The 25063-nt window shown below is 38.8% G+C and overlaps 1 protein-coding gene across 1 annotated transcript in view; it reads right to left on the bottom strand.

The window, feature by feature from the left end:
- LOC126150369 (Down syndrome cell adhesion molecule-like protein Dscam2) overlaps nucleotides 1-1331 on the bottom strand; it is a 174095-nt gene extending 172764 nt beyond the window's left edge. Inside the window, exon 1 of the mRNA XM_049915873.1 lies at nucleotides 1322-1331. Within this exon, the coding sequence (XP_049771830.1) occupies nucleotides 1322-1331 (10 nt within the window). The remainder of the gene's footprint in view (nucleotides 1-1321) is intronic.
- Between the last annotated feature and the right edge of the window lie 23732 nt (nucleotides 1332-25063).

Below are 25063 nucleotides of genomic sequence, written 5' to 3'. Positions count from 1 at the left end.
TTCCATGATATGATGCATGATGATCATAATGTTCTGGCTGATCAGTGTGTGTGTGTGTGTGTGTGTGTGTGTGTGTGTGTGTGTGAGTGTATGCGCCTGTGCGTGCGCGTGCAATAGTTCATCCATCCTGGGACTCGAGAATCTCAACAATTATTGCCTGTTTTTGTTGTGAATACTAGCAAGATATCACTGCCAGGAATTCCAAGACTACTTCAAAATCTCTACAGTAATTTGACACACAAGTGTGGACATACAAAAAGAAGCTAACAGGGAACTTCAAATTATATATGTGATACAGAAAATGTAATAAAATGTTTTTTATTTTCTTACTGAAATATGACGACGACTTACATTTTATGTTTGCATGTAGTAGTCTAATATTTGTGTATTATACTTTTGGCCGATGGTGAATGCAGTGTATGTTCTAATGGCAAAAAGTAATTTTTCCCATGACATAATTATAATTTAACAATCTTCTGATATTTTTTTATCTTACTTGTACTGTGAAACGTTGATTCAAACCAAATTTAATAATTCTAAGTCAACATAAAGTACCCTATAGATTTCAATGTACATCAGTTTTTGACTATCAAAATATGTGACATAAATGGCCGTATCTATTCACTGCATTGATTTCGGAGCCTAAACTTTTTCCATGGTCAATGGGCCACAGTCCTTAATATGTAACATAAATTTGAACTTTATATGCCATGCTCTTCAAAAGAAAAATAGGTCGTAACAGATGGACCGACTAACAGACAGACTGATGAAAAATGACAAAAAAATATTTTTTCAAGTCATGTGATTATAAATTAACAATTTTCTGATTTTTTCCTTTACCTATGCTATGAGACCTTGTTTCTTGCAAAATTTCATGGTTCTTGGAAAACGGGAAGTACGCAACACATTTTGATGAATGAGTTTTCGAGTTTTTTCTTGAATATTTGACATAAATGGCCATATATTTTGACTGAATTACTTAGAAGCTTAAAATTTTTATACTACCAAGGGACCATAGACCTTAATATGTGACACATACTTGAACTTGAAACATCTACCTGTTCCTGGGAAAGAGAGTTCTTAACAGTCAGTCAGACAGTTGATCATATGAGGGTTTTGTTTTTACAGACTGAAGCACAGTACTCTAATACTAATGATACTGGTCCTGTATGTTTCACTGAAATGTACACATATGTGTTTGTGTAAAAGATCTTGTACCCTTACTTTCCAGATATACCTTGTTCTTCTGTACTCTCTCACAGTACAGCATACATATACTCAGTGGAATATCAAATATGCAATATTTTTATGTTCAGTTTACCAAATACCATTACTTGGAAATTGAATCAAGGATCCAGTGTTACAGTATAAACTTTTTCTTCAATTTATGTACCAGGAGGCATGTGTATTAATTTATAAAATATATGCTAAGACTTATTTACTTAAAATAATTACCATTCACAATTATCTCTACTGTATAATTTGTTATAGCAGCAGAGTTAGCTGCCTGACAGGTATAGTTCCCAGTATGCCTGACAGCAAGACTGGTGAAGCTGAGGATGTTGGAGTACTCATCATATGGCTTTGCAGACATGTCCTGATCCTGAGGGATAGCACTGCCGTCTTTCATCCAATGAATGCTGATTGGAAGATCACCCTTTCTCACAACACAAGTAAGATGCATTCTCATTCCCTGTTGTAAATCTGATTTCACAGCTATTGGTTCAATTTCAGGTGCTTCTACAAACAGAAAAAATAATAATAATTAACCAATTGGTGAACATTCATGTTTGCATACCTAAACCAAATGTTCTCTATTTGTATGTATTTCAAAAAGTAACAGAGTAAACAAATAATCAGTGATAGACTAATTAAATTAATGGGAAGGTTTGAGGCCTGATATCTTCATTAATGCCTTTTTATTTTCTTCACTGTCTTGTAACTGGTGATATTCCTTACAAAGTTGGCCTTTTTCCAGCTTCATGAATTCAAAATTTGTATCCAATGAAAAATAAATGTAATGAACTTTCCAGAAATAGTAGCACAGCCTTTGAGACAAACTATTAACTGGTTTATTAATTTCAGTAAAAAAAAGGTAGGAGATAAGATTAATAAATATTGTGTCTGATCAAGAATCAGTTACATTTGTGGAAGTATTGAGTTAGTTACTTTACACACAATAATGATGACACACTATCAAACTACAAACAACAGGATAGTCTAAAAATAATGGGATGAATAGAGATAGCAATCAGTTTACTGTCAGTTGAACAGATGTCTGTCTCTTACCATATGCCACAGAAATTTTCTTATTTCCTTCAAGAACTAAATATCTGCCAACCTTGAAATATTTGTTTACAAAGCATTGAAACTTGCTCCTTGTTCACTAGGAACAGTTATTTTAAAAACATAGTAAAATAGTTATCAAATATCTGGATTAGTTGGGTAGTAGATGGTACAGGTAGTTCTAAGCAAATCTGGCTTCCTGGTATTGGTATGTTCCAAATAGTTAACAAAACTTTCATTTATAGAATAAACAAGGCATAAGCAAAAAACAGCATAATGACTTCCCGAGTGAAGTACAAAATGTACACTGAATGTGATATTTACAAGGTAAAGTTTAACCACAAATGGTAAGAGAACAAACATTTTTTAATTCTGTGGGACAATTAACTGATTAAGGAATCTAACATTGCATTCTGCAACTTTAATACTGATTCTGTTCATCTTTATGATGATTTCCTTTGAAGTATTCCCAGCCTGGAGAACCTAATAAGGGATCATTTTACCTCTGGAATATTTCACACAGGAGGATGTCATCATCATGAAGCCATTCAGTGCAGCTGCACACCTTCAACTGTTAGCAGTACCAACTTAAGAAGTCCCTGCTGGCTAAACACAATAAGGCCAGATATGTCAGTTATCGAGACTGTTCCCCCTGCAACTATTGAAAAGCCTGCAGCCCCTCTTGAGGAACAATATGCGTGTCTAGCCCCACCACAGAAACCACTGTCACATGGTTGCACAATTGGTATGGCTACCTGTATCATTGAGGCAAGTAAGACATTCCACTTTGGCAGGGTTGATGGTTCATCAAATATCTAACTATTTCAACATAATGGACCTGTGGTGTACACCAACTCTTAACATATGTAGTTAATGAGGGTATCTGGAAATACCCATTACAAACCTCTAGAACTTTTAGAGGGGAGTGAGTACACAGTGTTTTGAATAGGAAACCATGTCTGGAAACATACTTTTTCCATTCTAATACATTTTCAGTGTTCATGTTTAACTCATCCAATTCTGCTTGTAGAACTGAAGCAGCATGAAGCAGTACAATTATTAAATAACAATTCAAAAGGAAGCAGAAGAAAACACCCATTTATCACTTAAGCATATTTGTTTGTATTAACACATAAATATCATGTGTTTACACAGTTCCAAAACTAAAAAGTACCCAGCATACTGTCTGTAAAGTAAGTAACGTTCAAGTGTTAATACAAACAAATGTGCTTTAGTGATAAATGTATGTTTCATTATGTTTTCTTTCAAATTGTCACCTAATAAATATACTGTGTAGTGCCAATTCAGATTGTCAAGCAGAAGGGGTTGACAAACATCTGAACTGAAACCATCACAGAATGGAAATGGTACTTTTCTGGATATGGGTTCCTATTTATTTATTTATATACTTGTTCCATAGATCTGTACATGTGAGCAAGTCACTCAGATGTGGAACGTGTCAATGTACATAATAAAATACATAGAATAAAGACATTGTTATAGTATTAATAACAGTGCACAAAAGTCATACTTATTAGCTTAAAAACTAGTCAACATAAATGTGAAGATAGCAGTTTCATATATAGGGCATTATTTCATCTATTTTAACCTTGAACAGTAATCAAAACTTCCCACTTTGGGTTTAATAAAAGTGACCCAAAAATGGAAATGAGAAAAACAGGAATTTTTACATTAGGGCATTATTACATTAGTTTAACAGTAAACAGTGTCAAAAAATTTAAAATCATCTTTCCAATCTGGGTTTTACTTATTTCTCTGAAAGAATTCCTCTAGTGAATAAAGTGAGGTCTCAAGTAAATAATTTTTCAAGCTACGTTTAAATACTGATGTACTACTCCTTATACTTTTGATGCTGTTGGGTAGGGAATTGAAAATTTTCGTTCCAGCATACTTTACCCCTTCCTGAATAAGTGTCAAGTTCTTTAACTCACAGTGGAAATCCTCTTTTCTTCTGGTGTTATGTTCATGATGCAGGCAATTCGTTTCATACAGAGTGGGGTTATTTATTATGAAGCACATCAGTGAATATATGTACTGAGATGTTGCTGTCAGTATTTCAAGTCGTTTAAAAAGATTTCGACATGAGGTTCGTGGGGGTACACCACAAATGATTCTTATTGCTCTTTTTTGTGCTGTGAGGATTTTCTTTGCGGCAGGTGTATTGCCCCAGAAGATGATGCCATAACACATGACTGAATGAAAATAGCCAAAGTAAGCTGACTTTGAGATGGTAATGTCATTGAAGCGTGACAAAATTCGTAAAGCAAATGTTGCCGACGTCAGCCGTTTTAGTGTTTGTAGAACGTGATGTTCCCAGTTCAGCCTACTGTCCACGTATACGCCTAGGAATTTTGATAAGTACACTTGCTTTATCATCTGATCATTCTGTGTGATAACTATTTCTTTTGGGTTTTTGTGGGTTGTCTGGAACTGGATAAAATTGGTTTTTTTCAGGTTTATTGAAAGGGAGTTAATACTAAACCAACCCAGAACTTCTTTAAGGATATCATTGACCTCAGATTCTAAGTCAGTAGTTGACACATTATCCACCACAATGCTCGTATCATCAGCGAACATTGTAAATTTACACTGCTTATTGATGGATAAAGGCAGATCATTAACATATATGAGGAACAGCAAGGGCCCAAGCACTGATCCCTGTGGCACTCCCTGCTGCACAATTCCCCACTCAGAGTCCACTATATATTGTGATACACTATCTGAAACATCTAGAATAATCTTCTGCTTCATATTTTCGAGGTACGATTTTAACCAGTTTCCTACAGGTCCTGTAATTCCATAATGACAGGCCTTCTTGAGGAGTATCTGGTGATCTACACAGTCGAACGCCTTTGATAGGTCGCATAGGACACCAATTGGCAGCCTCTTTCTGTTTATAGACTCTAGAACATCATTTGTGAATGAGAAAATTGCGTTATCTATTGAAACTCCCGTTTGAAAACCAAACTGCTGACTGTTAATGATGTTCAGGTCACCAAGGTGTGCCACAATCCTGTTGTACAGAGCTTTTTCTAGGACTTTTGAAAATATTGTTAATAGAGAGATAGGGCGATAGTTTGACACATTTGTAGCATCCCCTGCTTTGTACAGGGGCCTGACAACAGCGTATTTCATTCTGTCTGAAAACACTCCTTGTTGCATGGATGTGTTGCAGATGTGAGCCAAAACTTCGGTCACTTCACTACAGCAAGCCTTCAACAGCTTGCTTGAAATATCGTCGATACCAGCAGAATGTTCATTTTTCAAAGACTGTATGATTTTTTTGATTTCATTGGCAGTAATGGGAGGCACACTTATTTGACTGAAAGGCTCTGGAAAATTATTTTTCATTATACAGGCAGCTTTATCTACAGAACCATGGCAACCTATCTGTGTTGGGACAGTTAAAAAATGTTGGTTAAAGATTTCAGCAATTTCCTCACTATTAGTTATCTCTGAGTTGTCAACAGTTAAAACAATATTTTTGTCTTTGGTGTAGTTTACAGTCCCTGTTTCTCTCTTTATCACATTCCAGATTGTTTTAATTTTATTTTCAGAATTAGTAATTTCAGATGCTATACACATACTTTTAGAGTTTTTAATTACTTTGGCAAGAATTTTACAGTAGAGTTTATAATGTTTTAGCTGAGCAGGGTTGTTAGAAGTCTTTGATGCTATGTAGAGTTGTCTTTTTCTCTGACACGAAGCTATAATGCCCTTAGTGAGCCATGGTTTTTTTGGAGACCTAGCAGGTTGGACTCTGTATGACTTTTTTGGAAATACACTTTCAAAGGTACCTGCTATCTCATTTGTGAATAAATTGTATTTTGAATTAGCAGTTTCTGCTAGATAGACAGGTGTCCAGTCAGTATGCTGAAGACATGATCTGAACGTTTGAATAGCTTCCTCACTTATTTTCCTTACTGTTTTCCATCTAGGTGAGGCGTCACTCAGAGGAATTCCCAAACTGTTGAAAGTAACTCGTTGTCCGTCATGGTCAGACAGACCATTTATAACCATTTCAATATTAATATGGTTGACTTTACTCTGATCAACAAAAACGTTGTCAATGAGAGTACTGGAAGAGGTTGTGGTTCTGGTGGGCGAGCTAACCACGGGAACAAGGTTGTACGTGCACATGAGATTTTCAAACTCCACCTTGCAGGGAGAATTAACCAAGAAATCTATGTTAAAATCCCCAACAACTACCATGCCCCTATTTTTTCTACTTAAGTACAACAAAAGAGTATCTAATTGTTTAACAAACACTTTAAAATTACCAGATGGTGCCCTGTAAACTGCCAGAACTGTTAATCTGGAGGCAGTGTCTGGCACCTCTATAGCACATACTTCAAAATGTAGCTCAAAGCAGAATCTTTGTACATCTATTGCCGTGAACAAGACATTGTTTTTTACATATACAGCTACTCCTCCTTTGTCCATATAGTTCCTGCAATAAGACATTGCCAAAACATAGTTGGGAATAGGGACCACTTCAATACCAGCAGTGATGTGGTGTTCTGTTAGACACAGAATGTGGGCACTGTTTATACCTTTTGTGTCTTCTATATTTGCTGTGAACTGATCCAGCTTGCAGTATAGGCCTCTTATGTTCTGATGAAACACTGTTAACTTTTGTTTGTCTTTAATTGTAAAGCTGCTTGAGTGAACTTTCGTTTGTGTATTAATTACTTGTTGCAGATTTTTGTTACTGGACCAAATCCTGCTAGAGTTGGCCCAGTTCACTAGTTTCCCTCGTTAGTTAGGGCTATGACTGGTCTGCTTTCATGATCGTTATTGTTTAGGCCTATTATTTAATGAAAAGCTTTTCCAATGTCTGCTGCTAGTTTATTTTTGCCAAACTGATTTAGATGTAGTCCATGCTTTGTGAAGCAGTGTCTCTCATACCTGTCTGTATCCAGTAGTGTCACATTCGTAAACTTAGTGCAAAAGTGTTTCAGTTTACTATTCGTTAGGCGAATTTCTCTGTTCACACAAGACCAGTCTGCCAGGTCGTATCTCGTGGGCACAGTTGTTAGTATTATGTTTGTATGCTGTAATAACTGCAGCAATACGAGTAGCTTTTTAATGAAAGTGTTGGCCTCGTTGCAATAAACATCGTTTGCTCCTGCGATTATCGCAACACAGTCTTTTTCCGTGAATTTGGCACATTCTGTGTGTATGTCTTCTACCACATTCACGAATTTTGCTCCTGGTTTAACAATTGCTGATATACACGAACCATCTTGAGCAGAGTTCGACATGCATGTCGCAATATTGCGAGCATGACTGTTTCCAAATATTTTTACGTTATTTTTCTGTTGTGTTTGTTTACGTACGCGATCGGAACTTTTTGTTACGCAACCACGCGTGTTTTGTGTACACGTGTTGCCGTCTACTACAAGTTTAGATGCACTGTTTTTGTTATTTGAGTTATCACTGTTTATCAAGCACTGAACTTTGTCCACTGTTGAGGCTTCTTTATTCACTTGTGGGTTTCCTTTCTTGTATATAAATGTGGCGTCGTCGACGGTTACGTTTTCACGACGTACATAACACCGATCGGGTCTAGTGCAGCAGGGGATACAACCCGTCGGCTTTGAACAATGACGTCATTCCTTAGTCATAGATCGTAATGTCTTCACTTCGAGGCATAGGTAATAAAGCTGTTCTGTGTTCTAATAAGCACTATCATTAAAATAATTGAATGTAAATCTAAAAGCGATCGCTTGATATTGGGTGCATCATTTTACTGATTGCTTAATGAAGTAGGATCAGTTTATTCTATCTCGTGAGATTTTTTTTTTTTTAAAAAGCCAAAAAACTCTTATTACGTACTGAAGGGAGCTAGAACACTAAGAAGAATCGCTTCTCGGCTTTTGACAAGATATTGCTTAATAAAGTAGGATCAGTTTATTCTATCTCGTGAGATTTTTTTTTAAAGCCAAAAAACACTTATTAGGTACTGAAGGGAGCTAGAACATTAAGAACAATCGCTTCTCGGCTTTTGACAAGATATTGCTTAATAAAGTAGGATAAGTTTATTCTATCTCGTGAGATTTTTTTTAAGTCAAAAAAATCGTTTCTTTACTGATTGCTTAATGAAGTAGGATCAGTTTATTCTATCTCGTGAAATTTTTTTTTTAAAAAGTCAAAAAACACTTATTACGTACTGAAGGGAGCTAGAACATTAAGAACAATCGCTTCTCGGCTTTTGACAAGATATTGCTTAATAAAGTAGGATAAGTTTATTCTATCTCGTGAGATTTTTTTTAAGTCAAAAAAATCGTTTCTTTACTGATTGCTTAATGAAGTAGGATCAGTTTATTCTATCTCGTGAAATTTTTTTTTTAAAAAGTCAAAAAACACTTATTACGTACTGAAGGGAGCTAGAACATTAAGAACAATCGCTTCTCGGCTTTTGACAAGATATTGCTTAATAAAGTAGGATCAGTTTATTCTATCTCGTGAGATTTTTTTTTAAAAGTCAAAAAACTCTTATGCTTTTGACAAGATCAATGTTTATCTCTCTCGCATTCCTTTGTTTCTCAACATTCTCCTCAGTTCTTTCATCTCTGTAATACATGCTCTCTGGCGACTTGTGACGTCATTGTTCAAAGCCGACGGGTTGTATCCCCTGCTGCACTAGTCCCCACCGATCTACACACACTGTCGAAGCACTACTGTTTTGTAGAGCTGTATATCGGTCTTGGAGGACAGCGTATTTCACTTCTAGCACTTCAATATCAGTTTGTAGCATTCTGATTATTTCGTCCTTATTTTTGATAATGTTTGAAAATTTACTTTCACACGCGGCTGCTATGCACGGCTCACAGGTCCACAAATAGTCATCAGTTACGAGTTTTAAGTTGATCTTGCAGCAATTTTCATGAAACCAGTACTTGCAGGTTCTACACTGAATTCCTTTACGAACTTTTCTGATACACAATTTACAATTACTATTACTTTTTATCTTCATAACTGGGAGCTGAACCTACACGTACTTTCTCTATCGGCGCCATCTTGTATATGTAGTCACTCCCCTCTACAAGCCCTATAACTTTGTAACAGTAATTTTGGAACTGCCTGTAGTATTACTTATGTATTTTCCTTAAAAAACATATGCTCTTATTATGTATTATATCCACCTATAGCAGATGACATGACTTGCTGAAACTACCTGAAGCATAATGAACATTTTAACATATCTGTAATGGTATACATAAAAATGCATTTTATAAAAGCTGTGGAGCACAATGTAAAGAAGATTTTATGAGTATAATATGAGGGTCACTCCAAAACAAATGCACACTATTTTTGTAAAAATATGGTTTTCATTCTGCATGTGGGAAAGTTTTACACTGTGTAGATAAATCCTTCCTGCTTGTTTTCAACCTTAATTCAACTTGTTCCTGCTAGTGGCACTGTCACAGCACATCTTCAAGATGGCTGCTACACTTGACGTTCATCATAAGCAATTTGCTGTCATAGAATTCCTGTACTGTGAAAACGAGACAGTGGAAAACATCCACAAGAGGTTGAAAAAGGTGTACAGAGATGCTGCTGTCGATCACAGTACAGTTATTCGGTGGGCAAGCAGATTACGTGATGAAAGTGGGCACAACAATATTGAGGATTGTCCTCGCAGCAGCAGGCCTTGTACTGCACACACTCCAGACAATGAGCAGAGACTTAGCGAATTGGTGACTGCTGACAGATGCATCACAGTGAACGAATTGTCTCACTGCGTTCGTGTTCGACCACATCGGCAAAAGCAGGATGGTTTGCTGTTGCATGACAGTGCATGGCCACATGTCAGTCAAAAAACCATGGAAGCAATCACAAAACTCGTATGGACAACACTGAAACACCCGCATTACAGTCCTGACCTGGCTCCAAGTGACTATCATCTCTTTGGGAAACTGAAAGACTCTCTTTGAGGAACAAGGTTTGAAGATGATTACTACCTTGTGCATGCTGCCAAAACAGTGGCTCCAACAGGTTGGTCCAGAATTTTACCATGCGGGTATATAGGCGCTGGTTCCAAGATGGCGTAAGGCAGTTGACAGGGATGGGAATTATTTGGAGAAATGAAAATATTGTTCCTAAAAAATGTATCTACACATTGTAAAACTTTCAAACATGTAGAATAAAAGATGGATTTTAAAAAAATAGTGTGCATTTCTTTTGTAGTGACCCTTGTATTTTTCATACCGACTGATACATTTAATGTTGGCAGCCCTGCAGCCAGGCGACTAGCACGAGTTTTGGTGTTCTCGTAAAGATAAGTCATTTTAGATTATAAAACATATAGTTTATTACTGATTACTTGGTGAATAGGTGTACTAGTGTGCCTTTTAAGTGTACCATTGAAGGTTTCATTTTTCTTCACGTTATATAGCAGAAAATGCGAAAAGATTGTAAAGTCATATTTTCTGTTTACGTTTTGCCGCAGTAAATATATAGAATTTCGTTTAGTTGTTCTTTGCTCTCTCCAGAAATTTAACTGTAGTGTACCTCTTCATTACTTAAATAGTATTTCCGGAAAGTAGCGTAAAGTTTAAGTTGTTATTTCAGAAACTTTGCACTGTTGTTTTTGTTTACACACAGTTGCGTCTAGGCCAAATTTGTGTTTATCTGTAATTAAACTGACTTATTCTTAATACTCTATAACGTTTATCATGAGTGAAAAGTGCTTGACTTGCCGTAGAATTGTTAGGTCGGGGCTTTGGACTGATGGGTGCTGTAGTTTTTTCCATGTGGATGACTGTAGTGGCATGGGAATAGGGGAAGTAAATTAGACTCATCAGTGGTTTTGTAGGATTTGTAGTAGAGATAGGAAGATACTAGAACAGGAGGGGAAAATTGCCGCCCTTCAGGCTGAGTTAGACAAGGCCAGGGGAGATCTTGACAGGTTAAGGAGGGAGAGGGGTAAGGAGAGGTGGGAAGTGGAAACAGGCAACAGGAGGAACAGGCCTAGAACTTTGTTTGACAGCTTCGTGGTGAATGTGGAAAATACGTAGATTTGACCAGTGGCTTCAGTTAGAAGCTGGTGAGCCTCAAGCAGTTGCAGGTGTAGACAGGGCACAATAAACATTCAGCAGCAAATTGAAAAGTAAGAATGTAGGGAAATCAGTAAAGAGAAAGAAAGCGTTATTGTTAGGTAGTTCCCATGGAAGAGGTGTTGGCCAACTTTTGCAGAATGAATTAGGGTCAGAATACCAGGTCACCATTTTTTTTAAACCTAGTGCTGGTCTGGAGCAGGTGACAGAGGATTTAGGATCACTTTGCAAAGATTTCACTAAGGAAGACACCATGGTTATACTGGGTGGAGCAGGTAATAGTATTGACAGAGATCATGGGTACAGTATAGTGTGTGACCTGGCAAAGATTCCATCAGCATCGAAACATACTAGTGTTGAGTTTCTATCTGTTCTTGGGCACCATGACCAACCTCATTTGAACTCTTCTGTCAAGAGGGTTAATTTGGAGTTGGAACAGCTGCTTATGTCGGTTGCAGGGTCACACATTCGTGTGGTTCCTGTTGATTCTCTCAATAGGTGGGATTATACTCAGCATGGCCTTCACCTCAGCAGGAAGGGGAAGGATAAACTGGTTGGGACAATAGCAGGAAAGTTAAAGGGAGGAGGCACTGTCATGAGTGATAGAATACCAGTGGTTATAGGGTTCAGAAAAGACCCTTTTTTAAGGTAGCGAGGACAGAAAGAAACCAAATTTAAGAGAGGTTAGGTCTGAGACAAACCTTCAGTTTGAGAAAGAAACCAAAAAACATAATTCTAGCACATTAATCAGCATAAACAGCTATTGGTCAAAAATTTTCAACAGTCAGCAGATATTTTAACTCTACCCAATTCTAACTCAGTCAATGTGAAATGTCAGCTATCTTTATTACATCAAAATATTCGAGGACTGAGAAATAAAATTAATGAATTAATTATCTGCATAGAAGAATTAGAGTCTTCAAACCCAGCTGACACAATCTGCCTCTCTGAACATCATGTGACCACTGGTATAGAACTTTTAAGTATTACAGGGTTTAGGTTAGCATCTCACTTTTGTAGATGAGAAATGGAGAAAGGAGGAGTTGCCACATTCATCAGGAACTGTCATAAATTTTAGAACATAGGTATTCATAAATTTTGCCTAGAACAGCGTATGGAAGCATGTACAACAGAAGCAGAATTTCACAAAAAATCCTTCATAATATTAAGTGTATATCGAGTACCTGCAGGTAACTTTAATGTGTTCATAAACCACCTTGAAGCTGTACTGGCCCATTTACCAACCAAAAACAAAGAAGTAGTGGTTGCTGGTGATTTCAATGTAGATTTCCTTAAAGACTCTCCCAATAAGAACTTATTTGAGTTAGTAACACTATCATTAAACTTAATTCCTACTGTAAAATTCCCCACTTTTCCATTTTTATATCCCCTATGTCTGACACAATTCGCATTGCAAATAGAGATTTTTTAAGACACTTCAGCAGTTCTGTGGTGTGCTCCTCCCAATTGAATTTATTATCAAGCTGTAATCTCAAGAATTTAACACTGTCCACTTCTTCTATCTGCTTGTCATCGTATGTTAGGCACCAGTGATTAATGTCCACAAATATTTTATTAGCTGACCTTTCTAAGACTACACTTGATTTGCTATTTATTGCAATGTTTGTATCATCGGCAAACAAAACGAACTTGGCTTTTGGTAATGTTACTGACGAAAGGTCATTGATATACACAAGAAAAAGTAAGGGCCCTAAAATGGAACCTTGTGGGACCCCACATGTAATTAGTTCCCTGGTGGATGATGCCTGATAGCTTGATACATGTCTCTTTCCTAATAACACCCTTTGTTTCCTGCCAGAGATATAAGATTTGAACCATTTTGCAGCATTTCCTGTTACACTATAATATTCTACTTTACTTAAAAGGATATTGTGATTTACACAGTCAAATGCCTTTGACAGATCTCAAAATATACCAGTTGCCTGCAATTTTTTGTCTAATGAATTAAGCACATTTTTACTGTAAGGGTCAATAGCCTTCTCAATATCAGAACCCTTTAGAAATCCAAAATGTAACTTTGACAGTCTGTTATTTGAGATAAGATGGTTATAAAGCCGATTTTACATTACTTTCTCTAAAATATTTGAGAATGCTGGGAAAAGTGAAACTAGATGGAAATTTGATGCTATTTCTTTATCTCCCTTCTTAAACAGTGGTTTAACTTCAGCATATTTCAACCATTCAGGAAATATTCCACTGATAAATGACTGGTTACACAGATAGCTTAATATGTTACTTAACTCAGAATCACATTCTCTAATTAACTTTGTTGATATTTCATCATACCCACCAGATGTTTTTGATTCTATGCTTACTTTCATTCCATAATGTTATATGGGATTATTTTTTGGAGCAATTCATCAAGCCAAGCTAAAGTTTTCTGGGCACTAAAATGTGCAGTAAGAGTTATATGTGGTGTGAACTCAAGAACATCCTGCAGAAGCCTGTTTAGGGAACTAGGGATACCATTGTCACTTTCATTTCAATCTTCTCCTGTTTCATTACCCCTTTCACTTCTCCCCACACCAAACAATGCTTCAAAAGTACTAAGCTAATCAGAATCATCCTCAGTACCTCCATTTTATTGTTATTATTATTATTACATTACTGTTATTACTATTATTACCAATTATTAATTTAATTAATCATGCAAATTAGTATTATTGAGTTTGTTATGTAATAACTAATCAGTGTCGTTCTTAATGCCTCCATCATTATAGGTGTTACTATTATTATTACTGCTAATTATTATTTCTATGAATAATGCAGATTATTATTATTGTGATTTTTTTTTTGGAAAAGAGTGATTCCGGATCACATGTAAGAGAGGAAATTTAAGGCCCTAATCTAGTCTTCCTAAATAAGCAATAGATAAATTGTAATTAAAAAGGTAGGATGTCTGTTACTGCATCACTCTAGTTGACAAGTTTTTACACATTTTGAATGATGTTTACATTCATGTTACCTGTGCTCTGTCAATATGGTGTACCACACATTTTAGATTCGATTTATTTTCATTCCAATTGATCCGTATTGAGGATGTCCTCCAGGATGTACAACATGTCAGAAAAACAACAATACATGACAAATATTTACAACTTAAACAAATACCATTCCACAGGTCCCAAGCGGCATGGTCATCATTTTTCAATGAACGCTGTTTGAAAGAATCATTTTACAAATACTAATGCACTGAATTTAAAATAAAAAAGTTTTGTATTTATTTATAAGGTAATAAACATGTAATACAACTACTAAATGCTTATTTACAATGAACACATTACTGCACTGCACTGGTGCAGAAGTTAGATTGTACTTACACACACACACACACACACACACACACACACACACACTTACAATGAACACATTACTGCACTGAAATTGTGCAGAAGTTATATTTTACTTATATACATATACATACACACAAATCAGTTGGTTCTACTGAGAAATTCATCAATGGAGTAGGAGGAATTGGCCACCAATAAATCCTTTAGGCTTCTCTTGAACTGAATTTCATTGGTTGTTAAGCTTTTTTATGGCTGTTAGCAAGTTATTGAAAATGTGTGTTCCTGAATAATGCACACCTTTTTGTACAAGGCTAAGTGACCTGACTGATGAAATAATTCTGAAACAAAAATGTTGCCCATAAATTTAAAATATTTCACGTCTGGATTATTTATATGTATCTACCATAGAAAAGGTAAAGGAAAAGGCATCTTCATAACAGTTAGGAACCACACCAGTTGGGGAAGAAATACCTCCAGTAGGTATACCTCTAGTACTACCTACATACAGCTGCACCACAGTGGATTTATTAACCACAAGCTAAGCTTTATAGAAAACATTAATAAGACAATATGAGAAGTGAGATGCAAAATACTGAAATTCATATGAGTGAATGAACAATGTTCTGACATGTGTGAAATGATTTAATGCAATAAAAAAAGAAAATCATCAATAAAATAGAGGAAAGTCACAAAAAGTGAACATGTTACTGAACAGAAGAGAACTGGACAATGAAAGGAGTCACAGCAACTAAAGACTTTAGAGACCATCACTGTTTTAACAATGTACAAAGACAATGGAAACTCCTGATTGGAATAATAGAAAAAAATAAAGAAAATGCAACCATCTGTCTATATTCAACTGACGTGTGGCACATAGAAATATGTAACATAAAAAAGTATTCACACTAGCTTTTGAGCTCTTGTTCCTTGTATAGCAAGTGTACACACATTCACACACCCTCAACCCATGGATGTGGGTGTCGTCAGTTGTCAACCAACCATAGGTGAGTGATTGCCTTCCCTTTATTTTACATACAACTTTAACATTATTTGAAAACCAGAGTACACAATAATAAGTAACAAATTCTACATATATACAGGTATGAAACAGAAAATTGAAGATTCACATGAGCACCATAATGTTTATGGTAAACAAATTAATGCAACTGATGATTGAAAATTTATGCCAAGACCTGGACTTGAACCAGAGTTTTTTGTTTTCTACAAGCTGTCATTTCAGACTAAACTATGGCCTGGTCAGATGAGTCCTGATTTCAGTTGGTAATAGCTGATGGTAGGGTTAGAGTGTGGCACAGACCTCATGAAGCCATGGACTCAAGCAGTCAACAAGGCACTGGGCAAGCTGGTGGTGGCTCCATAATATGTTGTGCTGTGTTTACATGGAATTGAACTGATAACAAACTAAAACATTCATGCTCGAGTACTTGGAGACAACCTGTAGCCATTCATAGACTTCACATTCTCAAACAACAATAGAATTTTTATGGATGATATAGTGTGCTTTCAAGGCAAAGTGTTGTGCTAAGAATCTTGGCATATCAGATCGACTGACCAGGGTTTCTTGTGGTGCTAAGGCAAAGGGAGTGGTGGGTCACCATCTGGCTGAAGCTTTTCTTCCAACAGCCCCTCCTGGCCCCTAACTTATGACAGATGCAGACCTTAACATGGGCAATGAGATGGACACTCTAATCAGGTCATGGATTAACGCTGCATCTACTCCCTAGAAAGGAGAAGAAAACACTTGTTGGCAGAAAATCTCAGTGCTGCATATCTGGAGATGGAAACTGCAAATAGCTCATGAGGTCATCCCACAGAATCAGTGAGAACACAGCACTGAGACTGAACTCAGTCGGTGGGGTCTGCAGACATGATGGTTAGTATGAACTACACTGTTGCTGGTGGAAATCTCTACCACCATGAAAGGGATGAGGCCAGTGTTTTGTGCTTGTATTCAGTTTACACCCCAGTAAACACCACCACTATGCCTCAGACTACTGCCGCCATCCTTGCTGACAAGACATCTGAGCAGATTGTCGCAGCTGATGTGGTCCATGGTGAGACAACAGCAATAACCACAACTGCACTCAATGAGACAATGACTGATGCACCAAAGATAGGTGAATGAACCCACCCACTCAGGGTGAGGACATGTAGGTGATTCAGACCCCACAGAAGCAATGTGCCACAGCCATGGAGGAATCCTCCCCCACCCAGGCTGCTGTGTGCAATGTGGAACAAAAGAAGAGAGGGCAGATAACATCTGCTTGATCTCTGCATAAGTCAGAGGAGGATGGCTTCATTGTCCCTGATTGGAAGCACACGGTCAGAGTTGTTGAGCTCCAGCAAGTGCAACCGGTAGCTTTGGAGACTTCAAACTGGTATGGAGTAGTCGAAGAGGATGCAACTACACTGCCACAGGTAAAGGAATTGCCTAACCAACTAAAAGTCACCATCTGGTGGCTAGATGGTTGTTCCTGTGGCACCAGCTCAAAGCCCCAATTTGCTTGATAAAATTACCTAGGATGCAGAGGGACAACCTCGTTTCTAGTTGGCCTTGCTGACAAAATCAAAACTAGAAAATTTTCCAGGTGGACAAAGTCGCCAACATCTCAGAGAGGGTGGAGCTCTTTTGAGTGAAAGGTAGGAGTGCCCAGTGCTACTCCTGCCAAGGCATTGACCATGTGGCATACTACTGTCACTTGTTCCAAATGTGCTGGTTCATACCACATCAAGGAGTGTTAGAAGGAGGCGGAAGGTCCACCAACTTGCTGTAACTGTAGTGACACACATCTGACAAGCTACAGGGGCTACAATGCTCTCTGCTGCAGAACAGTTGCCAGACACATAGTGCCAGGATGCAGTTTCACCAATGCTGCCAAGGGGAAGGCACCACTTGTGACAGTAGAGACCTCCACGCCTGCACTGCCAACTGTGCCACAGGCTGCAGAACATGGACATTAAACAGAGCAATGCACTGCCTCCCGGTGTGCAGAACACATGCAGCAGTCAGTGGAAACCATACCAGCTTTGAAGAGCAATGTCACAGCCACAGGAGAAGATTCCAGCAAAACAGTATGGTTTTGCCAACATTGAGCCAGCTTATGTGTCAGCTACCTACACTTGTCGATGCAATTATGGCAACCCTCCAGACCAGATCTGTCAAGAACCAGCTCACCATGGATGATGCCCATATCCATGGCCTAAGCATCTGTACATTCAGTGCACATGGAGTATGTCCGCAGCAGGGTGAATTTCGCCAATTCCTATGGGGAGAGGATGTTGATATTTGTCTTGTGCAGGACACCTTACTCAAACCCATGGTAAACACTGTAATGTAATTGACCCTCAGAGATAAGGTTTATCTGAAGTGAAAAGTATGATGCTCATAGTAAAGAGTTGAGGTAATTTCATGATTGTGTTATGTTTCCTTCATGATAAATAACGAACTTGTTAAAGATGTTATATATCTTCGGAGTTTATAAGGTCAGCAGACCAAAGAAGCTAAGAAGCGAGAATATCTGCAACTTCCGGACACATGTTGGCTTGCCCACCACTTCTTTCTCAGTCTTGAAGGAAGACAGACATGCTTTTGTGACAAGTGAAGTATAATGGAGTTAGATTATCAATGTTGATAGTGAAAATGGTGTAGTTCCTAATAAAAACTACGAATAAATATAATTTTTAGCTGAAAGTATTTCCAATCTGGTGGAGTTTATTTAAACAGAAGAAAACCCAGGCCATGCTTGATGTTGGAATGATTATTTTGCAGGCAAGGAAAACTATGAAACCCCTCTAGACAAACGAGATCTGCAGTTATTGGGTGTGTAATCTTTCAGCAATTACTAAAAAATAAATCATGCTGAAACTGTGCTGGGACTGGTCGTATTAATCCCAATCAAAAACACATGATGAGAGTGTTGTCCTATCACACTATACCACATAAAATTCTACAAACAATTTTTCAGTTACCTAAGAAACAAGTAAGATAACAATCAGTACAACACGAGGACAGGAAACTATTGCTGCTACCAAGATGACAGGCCAACCCACAAGTCTGGCACTGCCACCTATGTCAAGAGGTTGTTGAGACATCGCCGAGTCTTGCCATGTTGAAGGGCACTGGGGTGTTCGTCAACACCAACACCAGAAAGATTCTTTTCATGATGGTATACCAGCAGCCCAACTGGCTGCTACATGAAGATGACTTCTCTGTCCTGCTGTCACTAGAGGGAGAGTATTCATTGTGGGGAACTTCAGTGTGAAAAACCCGGAATGGAACTCTCACCTCACCCCCAGGAGGCATTGACTCTCCTGTGTTGCACCAAAGTGGCACAGTCATACAGAGCCATTTCACCTGTGCACTTTGCAGCTCAGGGTCAACAGGACATGAGTGACTTTGGCCTCATGAAGAGCACTGGTCTATTCATGCATGCTGAAATGCGTAATGTCCTGTCATCCAATCACGTTCCAATCATATTTGACAGGGATGTAATTGGCGCCTCTCTTACAGACTGGCATCCAAGTTACCAAAACCTGGATCGAGAGCACTTCTGCATGGAAATACTGGAATCATTCAAGAACATGCCAAACCCCGAGGTAGTTGGGGCCAACACAGCGCTAGCCTTCTTCAAATAAAGAATACTTTGCACAGCAAATGCAGCTATCCCAAGATGACGATAGTGATCACAAGATTTCTTGCAACAGCTACCATCCCACGTCCCAATGACAATCACAGAGAAGAACAAAGATTTTCTGAATGGTGTCTCGCTCACTAACGAGACACAAAACGCCATGTCAATTGCATGTGATAGAAGATTAAGGAAGCAGTTGAAGAACACAGGAACAGGGAATGGGTGGACCTAGTTTCTGTACTCAGCCCTGAGAAAGGCAGTGCCTGGGAAATTGTGACGATCCTCTTGTGCCGCTGACAGTGCATATCACCGCTACAGGCAAGCAACAACTACATTAGCGAGCCTGATGCAAAAGCTAGTGTGCTGGTCCACTCATTCACATGTGGATGAAGGCCACATCCATGGAGTCAACGAGTCACTTCCTAGCAGCTAGAGACATAGATGACTTCATTGAGCTGGTCACAGAGGAAGATGTCATGGTGTGGCTTCACTTGCTGAGCACCAGGAAAGCAGGAGGAAGCCATGGAGTCAACAACCACCCACTGAAGGACCTTCTGCCATGAGTGCTTCGGCATTTAGCTGATGTCTTCAATGAGACACTCCGTTCAGGTACCTACCCTTGAGCATGGAAACATGCAGAGATTGTGACTATCCCAAAGACTGGCAAAGTTCCATGACAGATAAGCAGCTACTGACCCATCACCTTCTCCCATCTCTCTCAGAATTTTTCGAAAGGCTCTAGGTGAAAATGCTGATGGAACATGACACTCAGGAGGGTGTCATTACCCCATGAGCAGCTCGGCTTTTTAAGTGGTCATTCAACCTCTCATTAGTTCCTGTGCTAGTTTCTGTGACTGGTAGAGCCTTTGACAAGAGCATTGAAAACAAGGGAATATATTGGGGCAGTGTTCCTCAATGTGTCTAGGGCCTTCACTTCCATTTGGAACGACGACCTCCTATGCAATCATTTTGTACTCGGGCTGCAATGTCACCTGGAGTTTTTCTCAGACCGTAACTATCTGAGCGAACCTTCTGCACCACACAGATCGGTACACGGCCCCCTGCTATACTCCTTGTACACTGCTGACATTCTGTGGGTGTCACACATGAGTTAGCAGTTTACGTCAATAATACAGCAGTGTTTACCACCAGCATGCATGTACAGATGATGAGTAATCACCTCCAGCTCTGGTGCAGCTGAAATTCAACACAGCGAAGAGTCAGACAATTATCTTCACCCAAAGAATGCTGCTGCCAGATCTACCATCAGTTGAGATCCTAGGAGCACAATGCTGCCACTGCACCATAATGTTACAAACTACCTAATGCTGCTTCAAACCAGTGTTCGAGTACGCAGACATGGTGAGGGGAAAGGCCACAGATTCACTCATCACAACACTGCAAATGGTCGAGAACTGAGCCCTGAAGGTAGCTTTGTCTCCTCTGAGGGAATACTCTACTCCTCTGCTTCGTGGAGACACAGGCATCCCGCTCCTGCAGGACAGATTCCAGATCACCACAAGGTCCTTCTCTGAGAAGGCGAGAGAATCCCACAATCGACTCATCCAAGAAGAGGGTCATCAATGACACCACACACCACTGACCACATCACCAAAGGCCGTTCCGTATAGGTAAGGTTTTTTTTTCTTTCCTTCCTATAGGAATAGCAGGAACAGCATGTTTATGCTTACACTGCACAACATGCTGAGCAAGGAAATGCTCGCCAGTAGAGCATCAGCATCTGGAGCTGTCATTTGCACTCAGTTGATTCATGCGAAAAGATTTCTGGCGTGATTATGGCTGCACGATGGGAATTAACAAACTTTGAACATGGAATGATAGTTGGAGCTAGACACATGGGACATTCCGTTTCCAAAATCATTACAGAATTCGATATTTTGAGATCTAAGAGTGTGCCAAGAATACAATATTTGAACCACTGCCACTTAAGATGGGCAACACAGTGGCTGAGGGCCTTCACTTTATGTTCGAGAGCAATGGCATTTGTATAGAGTTGTCAGTGCCAACAGACAATCAACTATTCATGAAATAACCACAGAAATCAATGTGGGAATACAAGAAACATATTCATTAGGACAGTGTGGCAAAATCTGGTGTTTATTGGGTATGGCAGCAGATGACTGAGGTGAGTGCCTTTGCTAACAGCACATCATCACCTACAGCGCCTCTCTTGGGCTTGTGACCATATTGGTTGGACCCTAGACCACTGGGAAACCGTGGCCTGGTCAGACGAGTCCCGATTCCAGTTGGTAATAGCTGATGGTGAGGTTGGAGTGTGGTGCAGACCTCACGAAGCCATAGACTCTTTTTATCAACAAGGATTGTGCAAGCTGGTGGTGGCTCCATAATGGTGTGGGCTGTGTTTACATGCATCCTTGAATATATTCCACTACTTGAAGACCATTTGCAGCCATTCATAAAACTTCATATTCCTAAATGACGAAGGAATTTTTATGGATGACTACGCATGATGTTACCTGGCTTCTGTTGTTTGCAACTTGTTTGAAGATCATCTGAGGTGTTAGAGTGAATGGTTTGGTCACCTGGACAGCCTGTTATCACTCCTATCAAAGATTTGTTGAACATAATCGAGAGGTGATTTTGTTTCCAAAATCCTACATTGTCAACACTTTCGCAATTGTGGATGCTATAGAGGCAGCATGGCTCAATACTTTTGCAGGGGACTTCCAACAACTTATTGAGTTCATGCCATGTCGAGTTGCTGTGTTACACCCGACAAAGGAGATCCAACTCGACATTTGGAGGTATCCCATCACTTGTGTCATCTCAGTGTAATGTTCTGCAAGTAAAACTGAAAAATCTTGCATTAAACTATGCAGCACAAAGAAAGAGATGTTTTCCCATGTCAGTTGTTTATTGAAAAGAAAATACTGAACAGTTAGTTTGTTCTGTAGATTCTCAATCATTTACATATCTCAAGGTGTTCTGCAATTTTTTCTTTTATTTGAGTAGGAAAATGTTTAATATATTATTGGATGGGCATAATATAACCTATAAAGTTAAAAACATAAATAATAAAATGGGAGTTCTTACCAAGAACTTGAATATTCAGCTTGCTCCTAGATGTGTGTCCATCTGGATTTGTGGCTATACAAACATAGCCACCTTCATCAGCTTGTTTCTGTATTTCCTGAATCACCAATGTTCCATTTGGGAAAACCAGTTGGCGATGATTTACTGGCAGCGATCTTCCTGAAAATTATTGTTTTATAGCACAAAGTAAACTCATTAGTTTTTCATATTATTAAAAATCATTATAAATCCATATTTTCATTCATTCTGCGGAATATATATATCGACTAACACTGTATTCTGAGTGTTATGATCAATTACCAGAAGCACCGCACATTCCTCATTCCTGCGAAGGCCTGTACTGAGTGCGACCAGTACCTGAGTGAATGTACAACACATAAAACAATGAATGAACTTGTTTTCTCTCTCTATCTCTCTCTCTCTCTCCGTGGCACGCCCCCCCCCCCCCTCCCCCCCCCCCACACACACACATACACACACAGGCAGAGGGGGAGAGAGAGAGAGAGAGAGAGAATGTGGGGGGGGGGGGGTGTGGAGTTTCGAAATACAACTAATTCGTTTTCATTGTATACCTGTTTATTTTAGAGATTAGTAAACAACGTGATACTGCATGGTGCCAACGAGATATATGGGCTCTGCAACGAACTTGTGACATCACCCTAGTCAGCTTGTCCGCAACAATTCGCAAATGCTCAGCTCCCTGCAGGGCCTACGGGAAATCAATATGTAATTGAAAATGGAGCCACCAAATGTTTTAACTTCATCGTGTGCTATTGAGAACTTGCATGCATGTAAACGTACAGTCATGAATTATTAAATTCGTCTGAAATAGATAGTTGCTCTGTGCCAGCTATGACTACTTGCACTGGTAGACCCACAGCATCACGTACCGCACCACGAGTCTTTGCTGCTAAGCAGGTGCTACAGTCTGTCATTCTCATGGGCCACGTTCTGTACCATTCACACCATTAACATGATGGGAAATCGAACCTCAAGAAATGTCCAATGGATACACTCACTCAGAACATGGACACACACTGAGTAGGTTAGTTTGTTTGATGGTGGTCTGGTCATAAGTTCACAAAGCCAACAATAATGTGTCGTGACAATCTTATAGGCCTATTGTTTTTTGGCTCACAGCCAAGCTACAGGTATCACTTTCCTCCCTACTACTTAACCTAGGACTCGGGATATGCTACAGTTCCACCTATTACTATAATAACCATAAAAAAGAGAAAGAACATGCCAGTGATGACATCACTGATCAAAACGTAATGGCACTATCGCCACCTTTCATATATTTGCCATCTACATTAGATCCACATAACCTAGATCTAATAAACAACACGAACTAGACCAGCACCAGACAGAACTAAACGACGTATTGCAAAAAAACAGGAATATTTATGACTTAAGACGTGCCTACACTAAATTTGAAACATTTTCTGGACAATTTTCGTAACTTTGTTTGCAGATACTGCTGGACACTTCAAGTTTTCAACAACATGTGGCTGTGTCGGTATAGATAAAAGGAAACATTACGTACAGTCTGCTACTGCTAAATGCCACTGTATGTTGCCAGTGTTTATTGATGTTACACGTTACTAAAAACAGTACAGCACAAAGCAGAATAGTAGCAAATGCACAATTCGATTTTTAGCTCTTGGCCGGCACCAACAAATTTCCACCGCTGCCAACATAGCCTCAATTCCTTAGCAGACGATATATCATAGGTCTATGATTTTGTACATGAAAGTAGTTGTAACACGTAGAGTTAACGATACACGAAATAAAACTAAGCACAGCGAAGACAACACTGAATGAAGATGATAGTACCAGTGTAAACAGCATATATGCTGGGATAAACTTGGTAGTGACTCAAAATAGATGAACATCGATCCAAAGTTGTACACCCTCTGTCAACGCGATTGGTTCCCACTCTCATCCTATGACCAACCTCCTGAGCTATGTGTACTACAATGACAAATTCTGCAGATACATTGACTGGTATACGTGTATAATGCCTGCAAACAGTGTTGCGAAGAGAGTCAGTAGTAAAGAAGCAATAAGTTAAAACGTTGTGTCTGATGCTGGAAGTATCCTTTTATGAGGGATGTCAGCAGTGAAAAGTTTCTTAAAGGTTTGGAATACTGTGTAAATTTTTTGGAAGTCACTTAGTGCTCTCATTCTAAAATACTGAATGAATATATTCTCGGTATTTTCACGCTGTCAATTGAGCCCCTATTGCATGACACATCTGTGTACCAGGGTCTGTAAGTGACAGGTCCGGTCACGCTACCATGATCCTTTGTGATAGACGTCGTTTTGGGTCTGTAACTCGACTGCCGCAGACTGTATTTGTATAGTGTTTGTTAACAGAAAGTGGTATTTGTTAGAATTGGATTGTTATGATACACTGAATTGTTGCAGCAGATTGTCTAAAGGGATCAGGTTATTCAGATTTCCTACAGACAAAGATAACAGGGCTAAATGCTTACAGTACTGTAGGAAAGACAATGGAAACCAACAACATATTCCAAGTTGTGTGAGGTAAGTAAATTATCAGGTTAAAAGAATTACAGATGAAATATAGCTTGTTTTGTATATAGTATTGTTTGTATGTCTCTGATTTCTGTAAGAATCACTTTGAGGATTC

The sequence above is a fragment of the Schistocerca cancellata genome, chromosome 2 (assembly GCF_023864275.1).
Source record: "Schistocerca cancellata isolate TAMUIC-IGC-003103 chromosome 2, iqSchCanc2.1, whole genome shotgun sequence".
Classification (NCBI taxonomy): Eukaryota; Metazoa; Arthropoda; class Insecta; order Orthoptera; family Acrididae; genus Schistocerca; species Schistocerca cancellata.
The sequence above is the reverse complement of the archived record's forward strand: the minus strand, read 5'-3'. Positions and strand labels throughout refer to the sequence as shown.